Source organism: Lagopus muta, chromosome 8 (assembly GCF_023343835.1).
Source record: "Lagopus muta isolate bLagMut1 chromosome 8, bLagMut1 primary, whole genome shotgun sequence".
Classification (NCBI taxonomy): domain Eukaryota; kingdom Metazoa; phylum Chordata; class Aves; order Galliformes; family Phasianidae; genus Lagopus; species Lagopus muta.
The window spans coordinates 9121372-9142170 of record NC_064440.1 but is presented as its reverse complement, the minus strand read 5'-3'; the positions used below and the strand labels follow the sequence as shown (position 1 = coordinate 9142170).

General features: G+C 40.6%; 1 protein-coding gene across 4 annotated transcripts in view; it reads left to right on the top strand.

Annotated features, from left to right (window-relative positions):
* The window catches only part of KALRN (kalirin RhoGEF kinase), a 449507-nt gene that overhangs the window by 309811 nt on the left and 118897 nt on the right, over window positions 1-20799 (top strand). For 3 of the 4 annotated variants that reach the window (XM_048953835.1, XM_048953838.1, XM_048953836.1), the window contains exons 16-27: window positions 1880-1999; window positions 4446-4664; window positions 7414-7563; window positions 8473-8587; window positions 9805-9920; window positions 10481-10603; window positions 13359-13541; window positions 14270-14388; window positions 15328-15394; window positions 16280-16389; window positions 17094-17163; window positions 18782-18871. In XM_048953835.1, coding sequence (XP_048809792.1) covers window positions 1880-1999; window positions 4446-4664; window positions 7414-7563; window positions 8473-8587; window positions 9805-9920; window positions 10481-10603; window positions 13359-13541; window positions 14270-14388; window positions 15328-15394; window positions 16280-16389; window positions 17094-17163; window positions 18782-18871 — 1482 coding nt within the window. The remainder of the gene's footprint in view (window positions 1-1879; window positions 2000-4445; window positions 4665-7413; window positions 7564-8472; window positions 8588-9804; window positions 9921-10480; window positions 10604-13358; window positions 13542-14269; window positions 14389-15327; window positions 15395-16279; window positions 16390-17093; window positions 17164-18781; window positions 18872-20799) is intronic. The other variant, XM_048953841.1, reaches the window with a different exon arrangement.

Genomic DNA, 20799 nt, shown 5'->3' with positions numbered 1-20799 from the left:
AGTATCACACTACACTTATTTTCCAGGTTGTTCTTTACAAGTCTATTTGGAAATCTTTATTCACATTTTATCCACCCACCGTTATTCTTTTGGCATTAGATTTTCTTCCTATGGGTGTGCCCATAGGATGACAGCAGTCAGTCATTTGAGGGATGCTGAAAAACTGACTTTTTGCCTATTTAATACATCACAAAGTTCTGAGAAACTGGAGTCGAGTTTTGAACATGACTGAAACCTGGCATACCTTGTTTGTATTATTTGGGGGAAAAATAAAGTCAATTAATATATTGCTTTTTTAGTGTGCAGACTGAGTATTTTCTACAGTTAAGTGGCCCAATATACCGTATATCACAGTATATCAAATGTGAAATGATGCATTGCTTTATGACATACTCACATCAAGGTTTTCTCAGATATACCCATCTTTTTTAACTTCAGCTTTTGGTGCCATGAAGTAGGCAATAATCTAGCCTTCTTGTCAGATAGATTATACAAACTGCCAGCCAAGAAAGACTGCCATATGATAAGCTGTGTTCTTTTCCTCTAAATCTTTGTTGCATTTCCCATAGGAACAATAATACCTACTGATGAAAGAGAGAAAGCTGACAAATGAAATCTTCCACACTGTTGTAGTGAGCAGATGTAATTTCCTGCAAATCAGGGTCAGCTACACGTGTTGATGATTCCTCTTTATTTCTCCTAGGGAAAACTCATTTTCCTGCCCCACAGGGAACTGAATGGCTATAAGTAGGGTGATGCATGATGTACAGATAAAAAGCAAAACAACTGAAAATCCCTATTTCTTACAGACAATTTAATGGATCAGTCGGTGTAAATGATGGCACAAAAGGGAAATTACTATGTAGAATATTGTGACAAAGTCAATTTTGGAGCTTTGTAAATCACAAGCTAAAGTTAGGGCAGTGTATGGGCAGTCAGGATTTCTTGTGCATCTGTGAATTGAATCCAACAACTTGCTGGTTCATTGGAATAACTTTACTCCCACACTGGTAAAAAATAGGCTTTGAGCCAACACAGCAAAGAACTTGCATGTGCACTCTGGGTACTAATTTTTCATAAGCATGCCTTAAAATAGCAGAAAATATTACTGCTTAAATAAATGAATAAATACAAGCTTGATAGATTAATTACACACATTCGGAATTTGATTCTTTAGTCAAAACAGCAGGCATTTCATGTCTACAAGTAATCTGAATGTCTCTGAAGTAAAGCCCTTTGACTAAATATAAAATGCAAGACATGGAGTTTCTTCCTAGCTGTGAATGCAGGTGGAAACTCCCACTGCATCTTAAGTGTGTGTTAGATGAAACCAACTGCGACTTTACCTTATTCCCTGAGCTCTGACTTTTGCATGAAAGAAATACAAAGAAGTAGAGCAGAAGAGAGCTGCAGCATGACCCAGCAAAGTCTGTAACTCTGAGTAGAAACTAGAAAATATCATAGGATCATACCGTGGAATCATATTCTAGGGCTGGAAGGGACCTTAAAGATCTTTGTGTTTCATTTCAAATCTCCTTGATTATGTTTTTTGGTTTTGCTATGAAGTGTTTGCATAGAGGAGTAGTCATTTTTTATGATCACATATTGGAAATGAGAGTTCTTTGCCATCTGACTATCCACATGTAAATACTTTCAGAGTTTTCGTTCCTTATTAATAGCTTCTGCAGTAAGAGCTTTCCCTCCAACAATTTCTGCCTCTAAGTCCTTATTTTGGGATTTATTTCTGCTCACTGATTCAGACTAAGACAATGTTGGGCAAAATAGGTTTTTACTAGCTGGTCTGAGACATGTTGAATGAGTGACAACAAAAATCTTTGCACTGAAGCACCTCTTGCATAAACACATCCTTTCTTTGCAGGTGCTTGGCTGGATCCGGAATGGTGAATCAATGCTGAATGCAAGCCTCGTCAATGCAAGCTCCCTCTCTGAGGCTGAGCAGCTCCAGAGAGAGCATGAGCAATTTCAGCTGGCCATAGAGGTAACATGAGCAAATTAATTTGGTTTCTTCTTCCCAGGTGAATAGCAAAGGGTTATCTCTTGGGCATCACTCATGGCTTGTTTGAGGGAGGGAAGAGATAAAAACTTTGGAAAATTGACTTTGCATTAAAATCATAATGCAACAAGAGAGTTTATTTATCATCTGGAGCTATTTTTTTCTGCTGTCAGATATCAGCCTCTCCATTCCTGGAAATGATGCTCACACATCTTCTGATAATTTCTTTGGTTAAAAGTAATAACATTAAAATTCACAAAGCGATCTGAAGGCAGAAGTTCATGGAGTCATTCTCTTTCCATGTCCAAGATTTGCTGATCATTTCAGAGCTTTCATTTATGAGTATCTTTGATACTGGGTAATGCTCTCCTTGGTAAATGTTTGATTCAACTGTTATGTTTTTGATGTTCATTCAAACTCCCCCATACTCAAATTTTCAGTTTAAGCATGAGGTAGGAAGAGCTGAACTGAGCTGAACTGAACTCATGGCCCTGCTTGCCCTGGAGTAGCACATCTTCAGTTCAAGCTGTCTCTCAAAAACCACTTATCTCACTCATGGTGTAGGGACATGGCAGGGGGAACAGCGCTATCTCTGAGCACCTTTACTTCGGATGAGAATGTAGTGGAAAATTATTACCCCCTCTCAGCAAAGGACTGCAGTGAATCGCAGAATCATAGAATCATTAAGGTTGGAGAAGACCTGTAAGTTCATCTAGTCCAACTGTTCACCCACCATCACCATGCCCACAGTGCTCACACTTTGGGTCAGCACTTATATATCTTTGCCATTATGAACACACGTTACATTTGCGAGGTGTGCTCACTCTAGTTATGTGTGAGAGAACACATTGCTTCCTCCTGTTCCTGCTTAGCACAGTGTATATGCTTCCCCATCTATCTGTTAATTGCTACAAAGTAAAGAATTGGTTGGCAAATCCCTTTCTGTGGTTTGAAAAGCTAAATCAAAACTAAACCAAACTTTAAGCTATAAAAACAATATTCCCATAGTGGAGATTTTAAGAGACGACCAAAAAATAAAGACTCCTTATGCCTACTGGTAAACTTCGGAGCAGTAAATATACGTTATAATGTAGCTGGTAAATAGAGAGTTTAGATATTACCAAATGACCCACTTTGATCCATCTTCACTCACAGTCAGGAAGGAGCAGCTGTGGTAAAGGAAGGGGTTTTCTATCAATGCTGTGTGAGCTGGTGGGTACCACGCCATGCTGGCTGCGGCCCAGCAGCCACTGCTAGGCAGCAGTGGGGGACAAGACACCCTCCAGCTGTGTTGTCACAGCTTGCTGCTGTTGGGGAAGGGCTTGGGTCTGCTAGGAAATGCAGATCACAGAGGGAGAGGTAGCCTACAGCACTGTAAGGGGAAAATAAGTTTTCAGAGGGAGAAAACACTAGATTAAACACTTAAACTGTTCAAAGCTCAATATGGGGAAGTGATCAGCAAAGCACATGGGGCAGATAGTCCTCTGAAGGCATGCTAGATGTGGAATTGATTTTCAGTTAAAATCCTTTAAAGTCTATTTAAAACAAGTATTACGACTCTAGCATCAGTACAGCAGCTGGATATTAAATTTAACCAGTTGTTCTTGAACATCTTCCTAAATATTTCTGCCAAGTATTAATCCTTTTTTTTGCTAATAGCTTTCCTTACATTGCATAATTCACCAGTGTATCACCAGATTATTTCAAGCGTCTTTCAAGGTTCAAGAATTAGATCATAAATGTATCATATGAGAATTTGTCAGCAGCAGTTACCACTGAGATGCAGAACAGAGGAGACTTTGGGAGATTTTAGTGCTTCTGTTCAGAAGATTAAAATCAAATACTGGACTAACCCTGAGCACATTTACTTGGGGGCTGGGAAAGGCTGGAGGCTATTTTCCCCTCAGCAACCTATGAAGGAAGCTGTAATCATTTGGTTAACAGAGATGCTAGTGCAGGCTGGGGAATGGGACAGATCACTCAGTCCTGCCTGTAAGCCCTGCTGCTCATGCCAGCAGACTGCCTGGAAAAAAAGCCCAACTGACTGGGATTTGCTTTTGTGCCTGCAGCCTGTGTGTGAGGCAGTCAGCACTGAGCACAGTTGGGGTGGGAGTTCAGCACAGTTACTGCCTGCACTGGGGCTGTCCAAAGGGGTCCTCCAGGATTCCCATCCTCACCCAGGCTGTTGTCCTAGGGGCAGTGGCTGGCCAGTGCAGCTAGCCTATCTGAGCCAGTGCTTGCTTGTGCCAAGCTTTAATAATGTTGCAAATGTACATGAATAACTGAAGCTAAAATGCTTTGCAGAAATGAACTGTTAACTGGAGATAACCAGAAATGTTTCACTCTCTCACATCTCCATGCTCACACCTCACTTCACCTTTCTACCATAAATCTGGCACATCTGTACAACCTCTCCTCTCATCGTGCACAGTCCCTCTTTCATGCCACTTCCTTACAGAAGACACATCAGAGTGCCCTGCAGGTCCAGCAGAAAGCCGAAGTACTGCTGCAGGCTGGGCATTATGATGCTGATGCCATCAGAGAATGTGCTGAAAAGGTGGCCCTGCACTGGCAGCAGCTGATGCTGAAGATGGAGGACAGGCTCAAGCTGGTCAATGCCTCAGTGGCCTTCTACAAAACCTCTGAGCAGGTGAGCAGTGCAATTGCTTACAGTCTAGGACCTTTCTGTCAACTGATTAGGGCAAGTGTGGTCCTCAGGTACCCCCAGCCAACAAACACCAATGTGAGTGCACTCCCACATGGTAGTGGTGGTGGATGTGGGTTTTCTACTCTGACCCCAAGTGCAGAGGGTCTTTTGCTGACTGTGGATCTCACAGCATTAGCAAAATGAATTGAAATGACATTTACTTCAGGGGCATAGCAGGGCTCATCCACACAAGGAAACTGAAGGTTGAACTGATCAAAACTGAGTTTCAAAAAGACAAATAGAAGTATACAATAATTTTCATCTTGAAGTTTTCATTGAAGCAATATGGAAGCCATATATTTTTTGACTTTTTTTTACTTTTGTTTTCTAAATTGCCCACTTTCCAAAGTGAAGGATTTCGGAAATCCTACCACTTCAGTTTCAAGTCCTCATGGCATCAGAGTTCATTTTAAGGAATGTAAATCTTCATTTCCTTGAGAACTGTTTGCCATCAATCATTTATTCTGTGAGCAGCAGTAGCCAATATTTTCACCACCATGCCAAAAAAGATGCCAAGATATGAAGTGATTTCTCTTAAATCCACTTGCAGCACAGTTAATTACAGCAGTAGCCACTGTATGCAGACGTAACGTTACTTCATTCCAGGCATCCATGAACTGTAAAACACATTCCAATTGGCTGCTGGTACATTGGATTATTTATGCATTGCATAAACTGATGCAACTTTACTGTAGTCAGCAGTGAGAATTAGTGTCATAGCATGGATACTCAGCTAGTCTTGCTGATTGTAATTTACTGCAGCCAGGCAGTCTGTGTTAGTGTGGACACTGCAGGAACCTGTGCTTTTATGAAAAGAAGCAGTGACTTTCATTAAAGTTTCTGTTGTTATCAGCACACAGTTAATTCCTCAATTAGACAAGCAGATTTGGAAAGTTTTTTTAACACAGCTAAAGATGTCATTGAGGACTGAGATAATTTTTCCTTAACATTGATGCAGGAAAAAATCCTTGGGCCACTTTTTGGTGTCATTTGTTTAATGCATTTTTAAGAGTGCTTAAAATTAATTCATTCCTTATAATGAATGTCTTTCCCTGTGAAGGGTTTCAAATAGATTTACAGTCCCTAATGCACTCAGGATTGAAAAGAATTACAGCTGTTGGAAGATTGTGAGAAATGAAAACCATTAAGGGATTCATTAGTTCTTTAGACAGTCAAATGTGCTGGCCAAAATATGCAGAGCCAGTGATTTATCAGTTTGGTCTCTCTTCCTATTTCCAAGTCATAGACAAGCATACTGCAGTGCCCACCAGTTCATTGATGAGTTGTGTCTGTTCAGCAAATGATTGGGGCAAAGATCATTCAGTCTTGAATGCTCATAAACTTGCTACTTTCTCTGGGGCTCCATGATCTTTGACCCTTAGCAGTCTGATCCCTAACAGGATGGCAGTAATTCATTGGATCCTGAGTTCTCTGAGTACCTAGAAATGCAGCTAGAAGAGTGGCCAGAGAGTCTGTCCCAACCAGCCAACTTCTTCATGTCTGTCCTTCCCAAGAGCCCTATGCTCTTGTTATAACTGGTGCAGCCCTCTCTATTAGATAGTTTCTCTCTAACTTCATTAACCAAAGTGATCACGGAGTACCAAAGTTCTCAGGAGCCAAGAAATTAAATGGAAATGCTTTTCTATGCCAAAATAACGTGGGGCATTTGCTCTCCAGTACGGGTTTGGGGGTGAGGGCTGGTTTGCGTCCAAGCAATAACTTGATTTCAGATTGTCACATGCCAGCAGGCATCAGTTCACCACAGCTCCCCAGTCTTGAGATGGATTTTGATGTGTTCATAAGTGGAGTTATGTGAAAATGATCTGTGATAATGGAGAGCATTGGGTGATCCTGGAGTCTCTTCCAAATTATGCTCTTAAGCATGTGGGATCCTCTGAATTATAACTTATGTTCATATAAAGGTTGCAGGAGTAAAAAGCAAGAAAAGGGTGAACATGGTTAACTGGACTTTTGCTGTTTTTCCTGTGTCTGCACAGGATACAGAGAGTTACCCTCAGGATCTGCATTGCCTTGTCTAAGCCTGCTGCACACTGCAGGCTTTCAGACTGCACTTGTTTATTTGCCTTGTTCCCATTATTGCACCAAGATAGAGGATCCTCTTGTAAGCCCTGTACGGCAGAACACCTGCATCCACCTGGGTTACAACACTGGTTTAATGTCTATTGTTATCCATAAGTCTCTACAAAAGCTGCATAGGGAGCAGCTAACATGCACCTGAACAGAATTAGTTCCAGCTTCAGAATTGTTTCAGGAAAGCATTCAAGCATATGTTTTTCTTTAAGTGGGTGCTAAGTTCCATGACTTGGTGGGATTTAAACAAACCTAAAGCACCCTTCAGGAATAGGGATAGTGTTCTGAATGATCCACTGGGGCCAGACTGACCCCTGCTTTGGTTCAACCTTTTGAGCTTCCCTCCTTTCTCCCTTAGAAAAGAAGGATTTATCACCCCTAAGCCAGATGAATTACATCCCAAACAGTAGAGATCACTGTGGGCAAGAATAACTAATAGATCATTCTGTCCAGGGCCTGCTTCATTGCCTGTTACCCTCCATCCTATGGCCAATAGTCTGAAACATTTAGGTCTGAAATTTTTTTGGCTCATAGACTTTTACTGACTGTGTTTCTTCTTGTTACAACTGTGGATAACTGCTGTGCTCTGGGTATGTTTCAGGTGTGCAGTGTATTAGAGAGCCTGGAGCAAGAATACAGACGTGATGAAGACTGGTGTGGAGGTCGAGATAAACTTGGACCAGCAGCTGAGATAGACCACGTCATCCCTCTGATCAGCAAGCATCTGGAGCAGAAGGAGGCTTTTCTCAAGGTCTCAGCTTAGTTCAACAATAAATCACAAAATCTCTCCATTAGGTAGTCAATTTAGAGCACTGTTGGTGAGTTTGAGAGGAAGCTCTGAGGCATAATTCCAGTTCATTTACTGGCTGTCTGTCTGAGCCCTAAGCTAATTCCACACTGTTATAATAGTGGTGATAAGCATTATCATCAATGTTTATCTCTGAGAGATGTCATCAGGGCAAATTAGTGATATTTGCATTGCACTTGGAGGATGCTATTTATTATGTTGATTCAAAGCATTTGTTCTCAACATTGCATTATAAATGACAGGATTTTGGTGCTGGCTTATATAAATCATCCAGAATTTCAAATTCTGTCCTCCAAGCCAATAAGTGCAGAACTGCTAACACCTGAAGCCGTTGTGGCTGTGTAGGGCAGCACTGGGCTGGAGACTGAGCTTTCCTTCTGCCTTCCAGGTGCTGCTTTGTAAGAACAGCAGAGCCAACACTCGTAAGTCATCTGACAGGCAGCCTCACACCTTCCACTAAAACTGATACACAACATGAAGCTAGTCTGACTTAAGAAACAGTTCCTCTAGACTGCACTTTTGGTAGCACTGAATGATCTTTTTGAGAGAGGGGTTAGCTCTGGTTAGACTGAAAATGTATGGGAGGTACTTGCCCTTTTAAACCAGGTGCTTGATTATTGTCATTAATTTGCCTTAAGATATAAAATCAACTGCTGAATCCAAAATGACTCGTGTATTTTAATATATTCATGAGACTGTAAGTTTCTTAGCTGAGTCTGTTGACTCTTAGCTGAAGCTCCCTCATATGAAAGAGAGATACATCTCCCTGCAAAATAGGTAGAGAGCTTGAGTCTCTTTTGCTTTCTTTGCTTGTCTTTACTAACCCTTCTCGGTGGGGGCCATTTTCCTTAGGCCTGCACACTGGCTCGAAGGAACGCTGAGGTATTCCTCAAGTATATCCACAGGAACAACGTCAGCATGCCTGGAGTTGCAAGCCATACACGGGGGCCTGAGCAGCAAGTGAAAGGTTGGTGCACTGATGCATGACAACGTTAGAAGTCTTCTTTGGTTCTCCCTCTGCTAAGTTCCAAGGTGGTCCAGAATAAAGGAAATACCCACCTACCTGTGGGTAGTTTCCTTTGGTCAAAAGAGCGTTGTTTACAATCAAACTATACATCTGACATGTTTGAAGTGTTTCCACTTCTCTGCTAAATTAAACATTTGTTAATCTGTGCCTAGCAATGCTGTAAGGTACTGATAAGAGTGAGCAAAGCAAATCCACAGAACTAAAGCATTTTATTATTATTATTGGCTGGCTTACAAGCTGCAGGAAGAGACAGGTTAATAGCAGTGCAGCCATTATAATAGGTGGGAGGGATGAGAACTGCAGTTACATGTAGAAGATGAAAATAGTGCTACTGAAAAAATTATTTTTCTTCCTTTGTATTAATATCAACATTGCAGTATTATTCTGACTTTTGTCCATTTTTCCCCTACTACTGTGCAAATATTTTTTGCAGTTGCTCTGAACTTCTATTCCCTGCAGCTGAAAATAGTGGGAAAATTATTTGAATGCTTTTTCAGAGTTCCCCCTATATACGTGCTTGATATAAGCTTCAGTATTCCTCACTGGGCTTGTTTGGAAGTATTTGCATATTTAGAAATCAGTGTGTATGTTAGTCTTGTTGTAAGCCAGATGTGTAACTCTCTTGCTTAGTGAGCCTATCCATGGAAAATCTTTGAAGTAGACACTTTAGTTCAGAATAAAAGCACTGTTTAATAGAACACGATGCGTCTAGAGCTAAGTCATCAATATAGAACAAAAATAGCTTTATTTAGCCTGAACTATTTATGCAGAGAACTGATCAGTATACTCAAAAAGGGCTTCGGGGAAGAGAGATTATTTACAAGGTGCTCGTAGTAACTCTAAGGGATCGATGAGCCGAACTCATTGTTTTAATACAAAATAGTGCGCCTGCTGCACAGACTGCATGAGCCTATGCCCCCTCTAGTGGATGCCACACTAGCATCTCCTCCTATATCAGATAACCCTGCAACACCACCTTTTTATTATTGCTTTTTAAAGCAATTTCTTTGAATCAATGCTTGTTTTAATACATGCAATCTCTGGGGCTGTGTGCTTGAGAGTGTGGTCCAGGCAGAGTGAGTAAATTCATGTTTTTTATGGCTTATTTCTGTATGCATTCACAGAATCACTAACCATGCAGTTCCTCTACCTTACAGCCATCCTGAGTGAGTTGCTGCAGAGGGAGAACCGGGTCCTTCACTTCTGGACCCTGAAGAAGCGGAGGTTAGATCAGTGCCAGCAGTATGTTGTCTTTGAGCGCAGTGCCAAGCAGGTAAAAACCCTGCTGCCTTTCTTTGCTGGCAGTGTGTAAATATGCCTTGTGTCCATGTCATGCCTCTGTGGGGTTCCTGTTGCAGTCTCAGTTGTATTTAAAAGCTATTCCTTTTTAATGGGTGGAAAATATACATTCTTAAAACAACTGAAGAAAACTCCAAAGTTCAGCAACAAAACCCTGTATTTTTGCCAGGCCATATTCATTTCAGGATGTATTCATCTGTTTGAAAATAAATAAGAGAACAAATATATTTTGTAGAGCTCTAATTGAATGGGAACACTGCCTTCTCTCTCTTCAGATTTTTCTTTCCAAAGATAGAATTCCCTACACTCCTTTTTCTCCTAGGAAACATCACCTTTTGCGTCCTTTCCCATCTGCTTTAATTATTGTGTTCTTTTTATATCTTCCTAGAAAGCATTTTGATACACACAAAATTATGGCTCATTGTTCTGATATCAATTATCTGGCAGGTTATTTTGTTGGAGGATTAGTTCTTGAAACATAAATACTATTTATTTTGTTGTTTCTTTTTTTCTCTTTCCTTTTGATATTTGTAGGCCCTGGACTGGATCCAAGAGACAGGCGAATATTACCTCTCTACTCACAACTCCACAGGGGAATCAGCAGAAGAAACTCAGGAACTCCTGAAGGAATATGGGGAATTCAGAGTACCTGCGAAGGTAAGGAATGACATTAATCTAATTGTGACCTATGCTTTGGTCTATGTTTATGGCCCTCTCAATACCTTAAATCTTTGTGATAATATTCTCTTGATTTTGTATTTTCATCCTGAAACTCCTAGCCCAAAGACGAATGTCTTTTATCAACTGTGACTTTTCATTTTTAGCAAGGCACAAGTACAAAATTGAGGTTGTCCATTCCCTTGGTGTGTGCTGGTTATGGAGCATTTTGCTCTGATTAGAATGAAGAGAAACTCCACTTGCATACATGGCACAGCATCCTAATGGAACATAGCCAAATTTTGTCCTCAGACAATCTTACAAGAATGATGTAGAGTTCCTAATTGATATGTTATATCCACGGTCATCTTGAATTCTCTCTTTCTTCCTTTTAACCTGGAGAGGCCCAGGGGGTTCTTGTCATATCATATAAATGCCTGAAGGGAGGATGTAAAGGTGACAGAGCCAGGCTCTTTTCAGAGGTGCCCAAAAGCAGAACAAGAGGCAGTGGGCCTCTGAAACATGGGGGGTTTCTTCCAACCATCAGGAAGCACTTCTGTGTTGTGAGAATGGCTGAGCACTGGCACAGCTTGCCCAGATAGGTTTCTACTTGAAAGTCTGCAGAAGTCACCAGGACATGGTCCTGGGCAGCCTGCCCCAAGTGAGCCTGCCTGAGCAGGGATTGGACCAGGTGTACCTAGAGGTCCCTTCCAATCTCAACTGCTTTGTGATTCTGTCATCACAACCACCATTTGTTTCATTAATTCCAGCTGGACTGATCATAGACGATCATTTATCTTATTCCACTCATCCCAGTGAAGTACTTCAAATAAATGGGTTTGTAAACTCTAGGGTGAGCATAAAACAAAGCTGCATTACCAAGAATCTATTAATTATAGATGGAATATATGGAACAATTCTGAGAAATCTGATGGGGTTTACAGAGGAGTAGTGATTGGTCCTGCTTCAGACAAATTAATTCAAACCATAGGTAATTCACAGACAATGAACTCACAGGGGTATTAACAGTCACTGATAAGAATCTAAACTGCCAAATCAGGCAGCAGGACCACAGCTTCACTATCGTGTAGCTTCATTTTGCTGTGTCCTGAAATTGATCTTCTGTAATCCTTAAATTCCTCATTAGGCTGTCCATGCTTGCTTGGGTTTGATTCACAGATTTTATGTTCTTCTTGTCCCTTTCCTTTTTCCTGAGTTTGCACATTTGTGGAAAAAAAAAGATAAATAGCGGCGGACTGAAATTAATTTAATCAGACAGGCACCATGCAACATTTCTTAAACAGAACCTATCAGCTATCTACAGTCATTCCAATTATCATTCAGTTTGGATCAGACAAATCCCATTGTGTCCTGGAGCATCCAAACTATTTCTACTCATGATGTAACCTGGAATTAAGTTTTATACCTTGATCCTTACTGACTGTTACTGGCTGTTCCTTCCACTGATACATCTAGTCCTGCTCCCTTGGGCTTTGATAAAGCACTCTTAGACTGCTGACCTATAGTTTTCCTAAGGCCACGTGCAACCTGGTAAATGCAAGTCGCTTCCAGATGATGATATTCTCAAAGTAAGCTGTAACTGAAAGCCTTCTGATCCCAGTACTTTGTGGCCAAAACAAATGTTTGGATAGCAAATACAGTAATAGCTTTTGGAAATGAGACACCCTTTCATATGACAGGAAGTCAGATTTTTACTCCTCCATACGTAGCTTTGCTTAACTACTTACTTTATTTGTTAGGACGGCCTCTGATTCTCCTGTTAATTTATTTTGTCATTGAAATTTCTATAAGGTTTCAAACACGAAACTAAACTCAGGAAAACATGGATCTAACGTGTGCTTGTCCATTTGTGGCCAGATTGCTGGTAACATCAAGCACTTGACAGCATGTCTCATGTCTGGCAAAGAGCATCACACCACTATTTCTAGGGATCCAACTGATTCTCCTTTCACTTTTGAGAATTAACATGTGCACTGCAGCTGGAGTTCAATCCGTACAGTTGATAACTCTTTCTATAAGCATTTTGTACTTCATTTGGCTTAAGCAGAGAGTTCAGGTACCTTCAGTAGATTTGGAATCTATGCTAAAATTTATGACTACCCATTGTGCCAGATCTGCACAAAGTTCCTCAGTATGAAAAGCCATGATGACTAGGAGGTGGTCAGACCCAAATGGAATAGAAAATACCTCAGGAAGATTATGGGGGCTCAATGTATGTTTTGGAGTTCAGGCATCTTTTACTTTGTAATGCTCCAACTGGCACTACGTTTCTGATGCAGAGAGTAGTGATTCAGACTCCCTTCCTGGCCTGATGCACAGTGTGTTAATGACCTGCCTGCACATGTCTGCAAAACCACCTAGGTACAGATTCAAAGTAACGTGGTGTGTTTTATGAGGTGTAATTTTAACATCCTGTCTTCTACCCCAAGGCTCACAAAACGCCTAAAAAGCTTTTGATTATGAGGAGATGTCTCTAACTTCCAGCATGTTTTGTGTTTGCGTGTGGTTTCAAATGACTTGACTTTCTGTATCTCCTGCAGCTACGTAACTGTCCTTATGAAAATGTCATTCCTTTTATGTTTTACTGGGCAAAGTTTAAAGCATCTGATTCTGCATGATCTGAAGTACAGATGCTGTTTAATAACAGATATAAAATTGTGAGTTCTTTCTGATTACCGTGTGAATTAAAAGAAATAATGGTAGTGTAACATAACCGGGACCATATTTTGGGCAGCAAACAAAGGAGAAAGTGAAGCTCCTCATCCAGCTGGCTGACAGCTTTGTAGAAAAGGGACATATACACGCCACTGAAATCAGGAAGTGGGTCACCACCGTTGACAAACGCTACCGTGACTTCTCTCTCAGGATGGGGAAATACCGCTACTCCCTGGAGAAAGCCCTTGGAATCAATACAGAGGTACTGTAAGTCCATGTCCTTCTGAGATTTTGTACCAGATCTGAAAGTCACAGAGGGAAGAGAAGGCCGTGAAATGAGTGTTGCAAGTTAGCATGTGTATATTAGAACCACTTAAAATCTAGTTGGCCTCAGGACTGCTCTTTCTGATGAGAAAAAGGTTTTTTGTGACTTATTGGTGGTAGGAGGAGGAGTCAGATGGAGATCAGAGAGAATTTCTGTACAACTGCTTGCTCTGTTCTCCAGGAGACTATCCAGCTACTGTGAAGGCAGGGGGAACACATTATTTGAATAAAAGTCTGTATTAATTTTAGCATAAACCATAGATATTACTTCCATGCCATTGTGTTGAATTAGACCCAGGCTTTGACTGTAAGTTTCCATTCTCTCATCCTTTAACTGAATGTAAAATTGGTCGCCAACCTCCTAACCTCTGCTAGGTGAAATAGAGCAATACAAGACTAACAAAAATAAGAACCTCATGCTATTTCCTGGCTGTAAAAACACTTAAAAACCTGCTGATCAGTCACCCTCAAAGTAAAGTATCAAAGATGAATCAATTCCCTCACACCCTTAAGATAAATGTGCTCTTCCTTGTTGAGTTTCTGGTTTAAACAGTTACTGACCGTCTCCTTTTATCCTTTCTTATGCATTTAATCTCACAACCATGATGCATTTTACACAACAGTAGATTACAATGGACTTAAAGTCTGCTCTGTTACTGCTTTTAGGATAACAAGGACCTCGAACTAGATATTATTCCAGCAAGTCTGTCAGACCGGGAGGTAAAGCTGCGAGATGCAAATCATGAAGTCAATGAAGAAAAAAGAAAGTCAGCCAGAAAGAAAGAGTATGTCCCAAAACTCCCTGAGAGTGCCATGACACATTATCTAAAAGTGGTTCTGTGATATCTGCATGACTAGAATGGGATGACAGCCTGTTCTTTCCAGCTGTGGAGCTCTTGATATATATGTACAGTTGTTGAGCAAAAGCTGTGACTTGTAGGCAAGAGAATCTCAGAACATACAGTTTGACTTTCTTTTGGTTTTAATCAGAGGTTACTTCTAGAAAGGGAAAGGAATGAGATGAGCACTTTGATCAGAGTTTGGTACCACTGAGATACTTCACTGTCATGATTTCTTTCTGGCTGTATGTGACAGCTACAATGAACAGGGTGACTTTCTCATCTCTCTGAAGTATTCAGTACCATTTCTCCTTCAGAAGGCAGTGGTACACTTGGTCCTTCAACAGCACATTTTCAAAACATTGAGCATTTGAACTTTGGGAGACCCAGCTTGAGACACTACAAATGTGGTTGCTGGAGTTCCCATTGGTTTGGATACCAAATTGTTGTAGCCTTCTCAAATTAGTTGTGTCTGCCAATCCTCAGTGTTGCTGCTGAAGTTCATGTTTCAGGGTGGCTTACAATTGCATAGTAGTGAAGTTACAGGACTTGTTGTGGAATCTCAACTCTTTTTTTCATGGAAAAAAATTACTGAAAATCACCTAGCTATTTAATTTTGGCAAGTAGACAGTAAATCACTCCTCAGTTTGCAAAAATACAACTGAATAGAATTTTATGCAGAAAAGTTGTTTAAAAAATAACCCTACAAGGAACTAGAGTATTAACTGATATTTATTTTGTTGAACTGAATGGTGCAAAGTGAAGCAGCTGAAGGTTTAGAGTGGAAGTCCATTGATTCATTAAAGACAACAGGAAGATGCTGTGTTTTCTCTTCATTACATTGCCTGTAATGTTCAGCACACCTGAAATACTTTCTTTTTCCAGATTCATTATGGCTGAACTTCTTCAGACAGAAAAAGCTTATGTCAGGGACTTACATGAATGTTTAGAGGTAAGTTACAGCCTGGAGAGTGCCCAGTACTTTTAGGAAGGGCATGGTATCCTTTGCATTGGTGGTGTGACAGTATCCACCATTAGTGCCTGGTCACAGGGCCATGTCCTACTGGCGGTGGGAGCTGAGTGGGAGTGGAGGGAGCTGGTCACCCCATGGCAGAATTACACGCTGTGCTCCCCATGTATACCTCTAAAGTCTGCACTTCTGGGGACACCTGATGTGCCTTGAATTGCAAAGCTGTGCTCATCCTGCACAGAGTAAGAGCAATGTCCTGGAATTCAGTAAAGAGCAGTTTGTGCATTGACCTGAAATTTGTTGGATTCTAGGCTTTTTTTCAGTCATGCAGCATTTCCTTAAGAATTTAAATCTCTTACTTTGGATCATCTCAAACTAGAGATTGCCTCAAGCTAGAGGAAGAGCTGGATATGTACAGTCAAATACTTACCTAGCTCTTTAACGAGGTAGTTCTGAAGGAGACAGTGATATTCAGGGCAAAAGGCATGCTTTTTTAGTGAAATCTGTCAGCTTTCATATTCCTGCAGTTTCAAATAGATTTTTATGTGTCTAATGCTACTGAAGTGGCAAATCCAGTTTATCTTTCAATTGTTTCTGCCTGCAGTTCTTGGACAACATCAGTTAGACAGCGAAGACAGGTGCTATTGACATGTTTTTGCTTTGTCTCAGACAACTTCTCAGCTTTAGCACTTTGAATTTCTCTGGAGAGCTTTTTGTGACACTGGAACATCTGTTTTTTTACCTTATTTGTTTAATCTCAAAGTGCGTAGTTCCCTTGTCAGCCCATACCTTTGGCAGCAAAACAAGGATATCTATTCTTTTGCACTGCATTTGTTCTCAAAGCTAAGATTTGCTGATGTCTTCCAGACTTACCTTTGGGAAATGACAAGTGGAGTGGAAGAAATACCCGCTGGGATCCTTAATAAAGAACACATCATCTTTGGCAATATTCAGGAGATATATGACTTCCATAACAAGTAAGTTTTCCTAACATTTTTGTTGATGTTTACTGACTAAGGAAACTAAAGGCATGTGTATACTTATACATCTATGTGGTGTCAGCTGTGAATGCCTGCAGTACAATACACATCAGAATGCAAAGTAATTGATCCAAATATGCAAAATAATGTTTGATGCCTTGTTTTGTTTATTTTTACAAAAATGAATTGCATCTTTGTTTAAACTTTGCCTATAGTTGATTAGCAGTGTTGAAGTCGTATTACACCAATGGTTTGTAGTCCTATAAGTGCTTTTCATCTCACAGCACAGTATTTGTGTTTTGCAAAAGAATAGGATTCTGAGACAGCAGGCCTTCAGTTTTACAGTTGGTGATATGAGATCTTGGTGGATGCATCTAAGTTTTATTGCTTCTGGTGCAGAAGCACATAAGGAGTGATCTTTTTGAAGATTCACTGCCTGGTTCTTGCATATCAGTTTGTCTTCCTAAACGCAATGACTTCTACTAAGGATTGTTACATTTTCCTTGTAGTTGAGTGGGGCACAGTTGTGCTCAAATAGCAAAGCATGCCTTGGCAAGGACATAGTTTCTCCATTGGCAGCACACTTGATTAGCCTTGTAATCAAGATACAACTACCAATCATTAACACTGATCTCATTGGTCATTTTGCTTCTCTTGGGTATTTGATTGTAACTAATGACATTGGTGTCTTCTTTTTTCAGCATTTTCCTGAAAGAACTCGAGAAATATGAGCAACTGCCTGAGGATGTGGGTCACTGCTTTGTCACCTGGGTAATGAAGCAGCTGCTTTTCTTTATTTACTCAAATTAATTCCTCTGGCACAGATGGAAATGAACTGGGAATTGGTGCAAAGGTTATTCCTTGGTGACAAGGGCTGTAACAAGAACTGCTTCCTCCTTAGCTCTCCCCTTCCTTAGCTTTTCTCCTGAGCAGTAGTGTGAAGGCTTTCTGGAGTCCTGTTCTTCATCCTGCACTGACCAGCACAGTGCCTAAATCTGCTGATTTAACAACCAGTTTAAAAGGATTTTGTCAAACCAAATGTCTATTTAGGGGTAACATTAGTTCCTTTGCAAAGGGCCCTGAGAGGAAGAAATCATCATCTACTCTCCTTAGTCATGCTTGAGACCTTTACAGAGGCATGAACATCTTTTATCATCATTTTCCTTCAGAAATTAGTGTCAGACTGTTGAGCCACTGTACTCTCTCATTCCATTACCCACTGCCAGGAAAATTTCCAACGGGGCTTTGAAATCTTGATGCTAAGAGTCTTCATGGGCACAGGAGGTTACAGTAGTTTATCTGTATGAAAACCATTCTCTTTTCAAGAAGTTTGCCAGACAAGTCAGCCATCTTCATGTTTTCATTGCTGGTTTTATTTGTGTTATAAAGCTGAGAATTAAAATTTTTGAAGTCATTATAGAACTTTTTCATTTCCCAAAACAATGAGCATGCTTGAGTGGTTTCAAATGGGCTTTTGATTTCAAAAGATGGCATAAATACTGATGAAATTGATTCAGAAATATTATTTACAATGAAGAAGTTTATATATTTATGAAAGATGGAAACATTTACATATAATTCTGTGCAAAATCTTCACTTTCAAGATTGTACCACATCATCTCAGCAAGAGTACATGTTCAGCGCTGTGTGTGCTTATAGGCATACACACAATACTGTGTGCCTAATTGCAAGGTCTTGTTATTTAGATACTTGCTATAGAAAATGTTGCACTAATCAGAGAAGTCCATCCTCCTCTCCTCTCCCTGAGACCCACACTGAATAAATACAAAGCTGCTGTAAGGCAGAACAACACAGATGCTTTTAATTTCCTCTTAAAAATAAATAAATTAGGAAATGAAACGCAAAACTCTCTTAGCACAACATAAAGTTTGAGCCGTTAAAGTCTGAACCCAGGTAGGAGTGGCAAGTTTGAGCCAGCCATCACAGATCTGAGCCTGAAATCAGAAGTGTTGGCTCCAGCTTGCTTGAGCTGGGCGAGCTCTTGCTCAGGGTTTCCACACTGGCTTTATCTGCAAATAGGTGTTAGAGTCAACACTTCATGACTGGGATTTGAGACCTTCTGACATTCAGATACAATCTGTGCAACCTCATCAGAGCTCTCAGAAATTATTTTTCATCTGGATTAAAGTTCTAGGTTTCCTTCCGTTACAAGTGTTTAAAAAAAAAGCTTCACATAGCTGTTATACGGTGCACCTCATTCCCTCAGAACTGCTCAGGTAAAGTATGAACTGCTGCTAAGTATTAATTCATAATTCTCACGTTGCTTTAGGGTTTTATCACTTGTGTTTGTCCTGGAGAGCCTTAATGAGAGACTGTGAGGGCAGAAAAAAACCTTATCTTGCTTTTCCCTTGATGTTTGTTTTCGCAGGCAGATAAATTTCAGATGTATGTCACCTACTGCAAAAACAAGCCTGACTCCAGCCAGCTCATCCTGGAACATGCAGGGACTTTCTTTGATGTAAGCAGCTATTGCCATTTTCCTTCTGCACACATGCCACAGCTGAAACACCTTATCTTTACATCTGAGCAACAGATTCCTTTTGGTGCCTTGGCATTTGGGTTTTCCATTCTGCTGCAGATACCACATGCTGTGAAAACTGATGGGCTGCAGTGTGATATGTGATCTTCATCAATGTGGCAATGCACTTTCAGCAGAGACCAGCATTCTTATAGGAGCCTTCATGCATTTTTCAGACCAAATCACTTCTAAAGATCTGGTTTAGATATACTTTCTGCTTCCAGGTATAGTGGTAAAATGAAAAGCAAATCCTATTATATTTTATGACCAGAAATCCAAAACAAGATCCTGTCCACCAGTTCTACAAATCTTACCCACTTGAGTAACTTTTGCTTTGTTGTGCTGGTAAAGGAGACCACTGCTTGCTAATTGCAAGCAGTCTCCTTTACAAGTTTCCTTTACAAATGCTACACCTGGTAATAAACATTTGCAGGCTCTAATCCTGGTTTTATAGACCGCTTTCCCTCTGATTTTAGAGCCTCATTCATTTTGCCTTGCTTATCTGTTAGCTTATAGCTTTAGGTAATTGTTTTCCTGGGGGGGAAAAAAAAAAGACAAAAAAAAAAAAGAAAAAAAAGAAAAAAAAAGAAGAAAAAAAGGAAAAAAAAGAAACACTTCATGTCTTTCTTCCAAAGCACTGAAAATCCTTTTACAAATGTAACCTCTCAGCAGGATCCAACCTGTAATGTGGTTGGCAGCTGACACGAATCAGCTCCTCTGGGTTTAGTCTGTGTTAGTGATCAGAGCATTTCAATTAAACACAGGGAGAGCTCATGTGAGTCTGAAGAGATTTTTTCTTTTTTTTTCCTTATTACTGATTTAAGCAGAATTGAACCGAAATGGATTTTCCAGGAGGTGGCGCTTGAGCCTGTTGAATGGTTTGTAATGGTGGTGGAGAAGTGATGGAGGGGTGAGCATCCTTAGGGGTACCAAGGTGTTTCTTCTGCTAAGATTTTCCACTCTAGTTCTATGTATGTGCTAGAAACCTTCCTGATGTTGCTTAAGAGCAACACTTGCAGAGTGCTTCTGCAGTTGGAATGGCCAAAGGAGACACCACAGTGTTCATTGGTTAGCATCTGCTGTTATGCAGGAGGTTATGTTTTCCTTTCACTGGTGGGAATTGTGGAGGGCTACTCTGTAGTGCCTATGTAAAAAGGGAATGCAGATTATTGCCAAAAACTCCTCTAGGCTCTCAGACCAAGTGACTAAGGTAGTACAGAGTAATGGCAGATCCTTCTGATTTTCACCTTAGAGTAGCAGTAGTCAAATGGCAGGATGGCTTTCTTTTTTTCCCAAACGTGGAATTTCCCAAAACACCCTGATGAAGAGAGAATTAGCTAGAATAATGCCCCTCAGCATGAAGCCTGCTTGAAAATCTTCCCAGATTGCTTAAACCGTCATATAAAGGCAGGTTTGAGATGAAAATAAACAGTCCCAGCAGTCTGAACTCATAAAGTCCATGGAAAAGGTTTGGCTGCAGGGCTCATTTCAAGGGTTAGCTCATTAGGGGAAGGAGCAAAGATAACTGATGTATCTCATTTGAAACTGTGAAGAGAATTAGCAACAGTGCTTTTGGAGCTGGGATGTTCTGAGAACTTGCCTAGTTTATTCTATAGCTTTATTCTAAGATAAAGATGGCTATTTTCCCTCCCTACAGATCTTGCTGTGCTTATAAACTTTCCAAACTAAAATTTACCCTCTAGCTGCAGATAAGTCTCATCTTTTCCCATAGTATCAGGAGGCAGCCTGGCAGAGGGCAGGGAATCCTGGCCTGTTCTGCTTCAGCACACAGCTTGCCCCTATAGGGCACGGGGGATAAGAGCATCCTTTAGATGGCCAAATGTGTGCAATAGCATCTCGTGGGATTG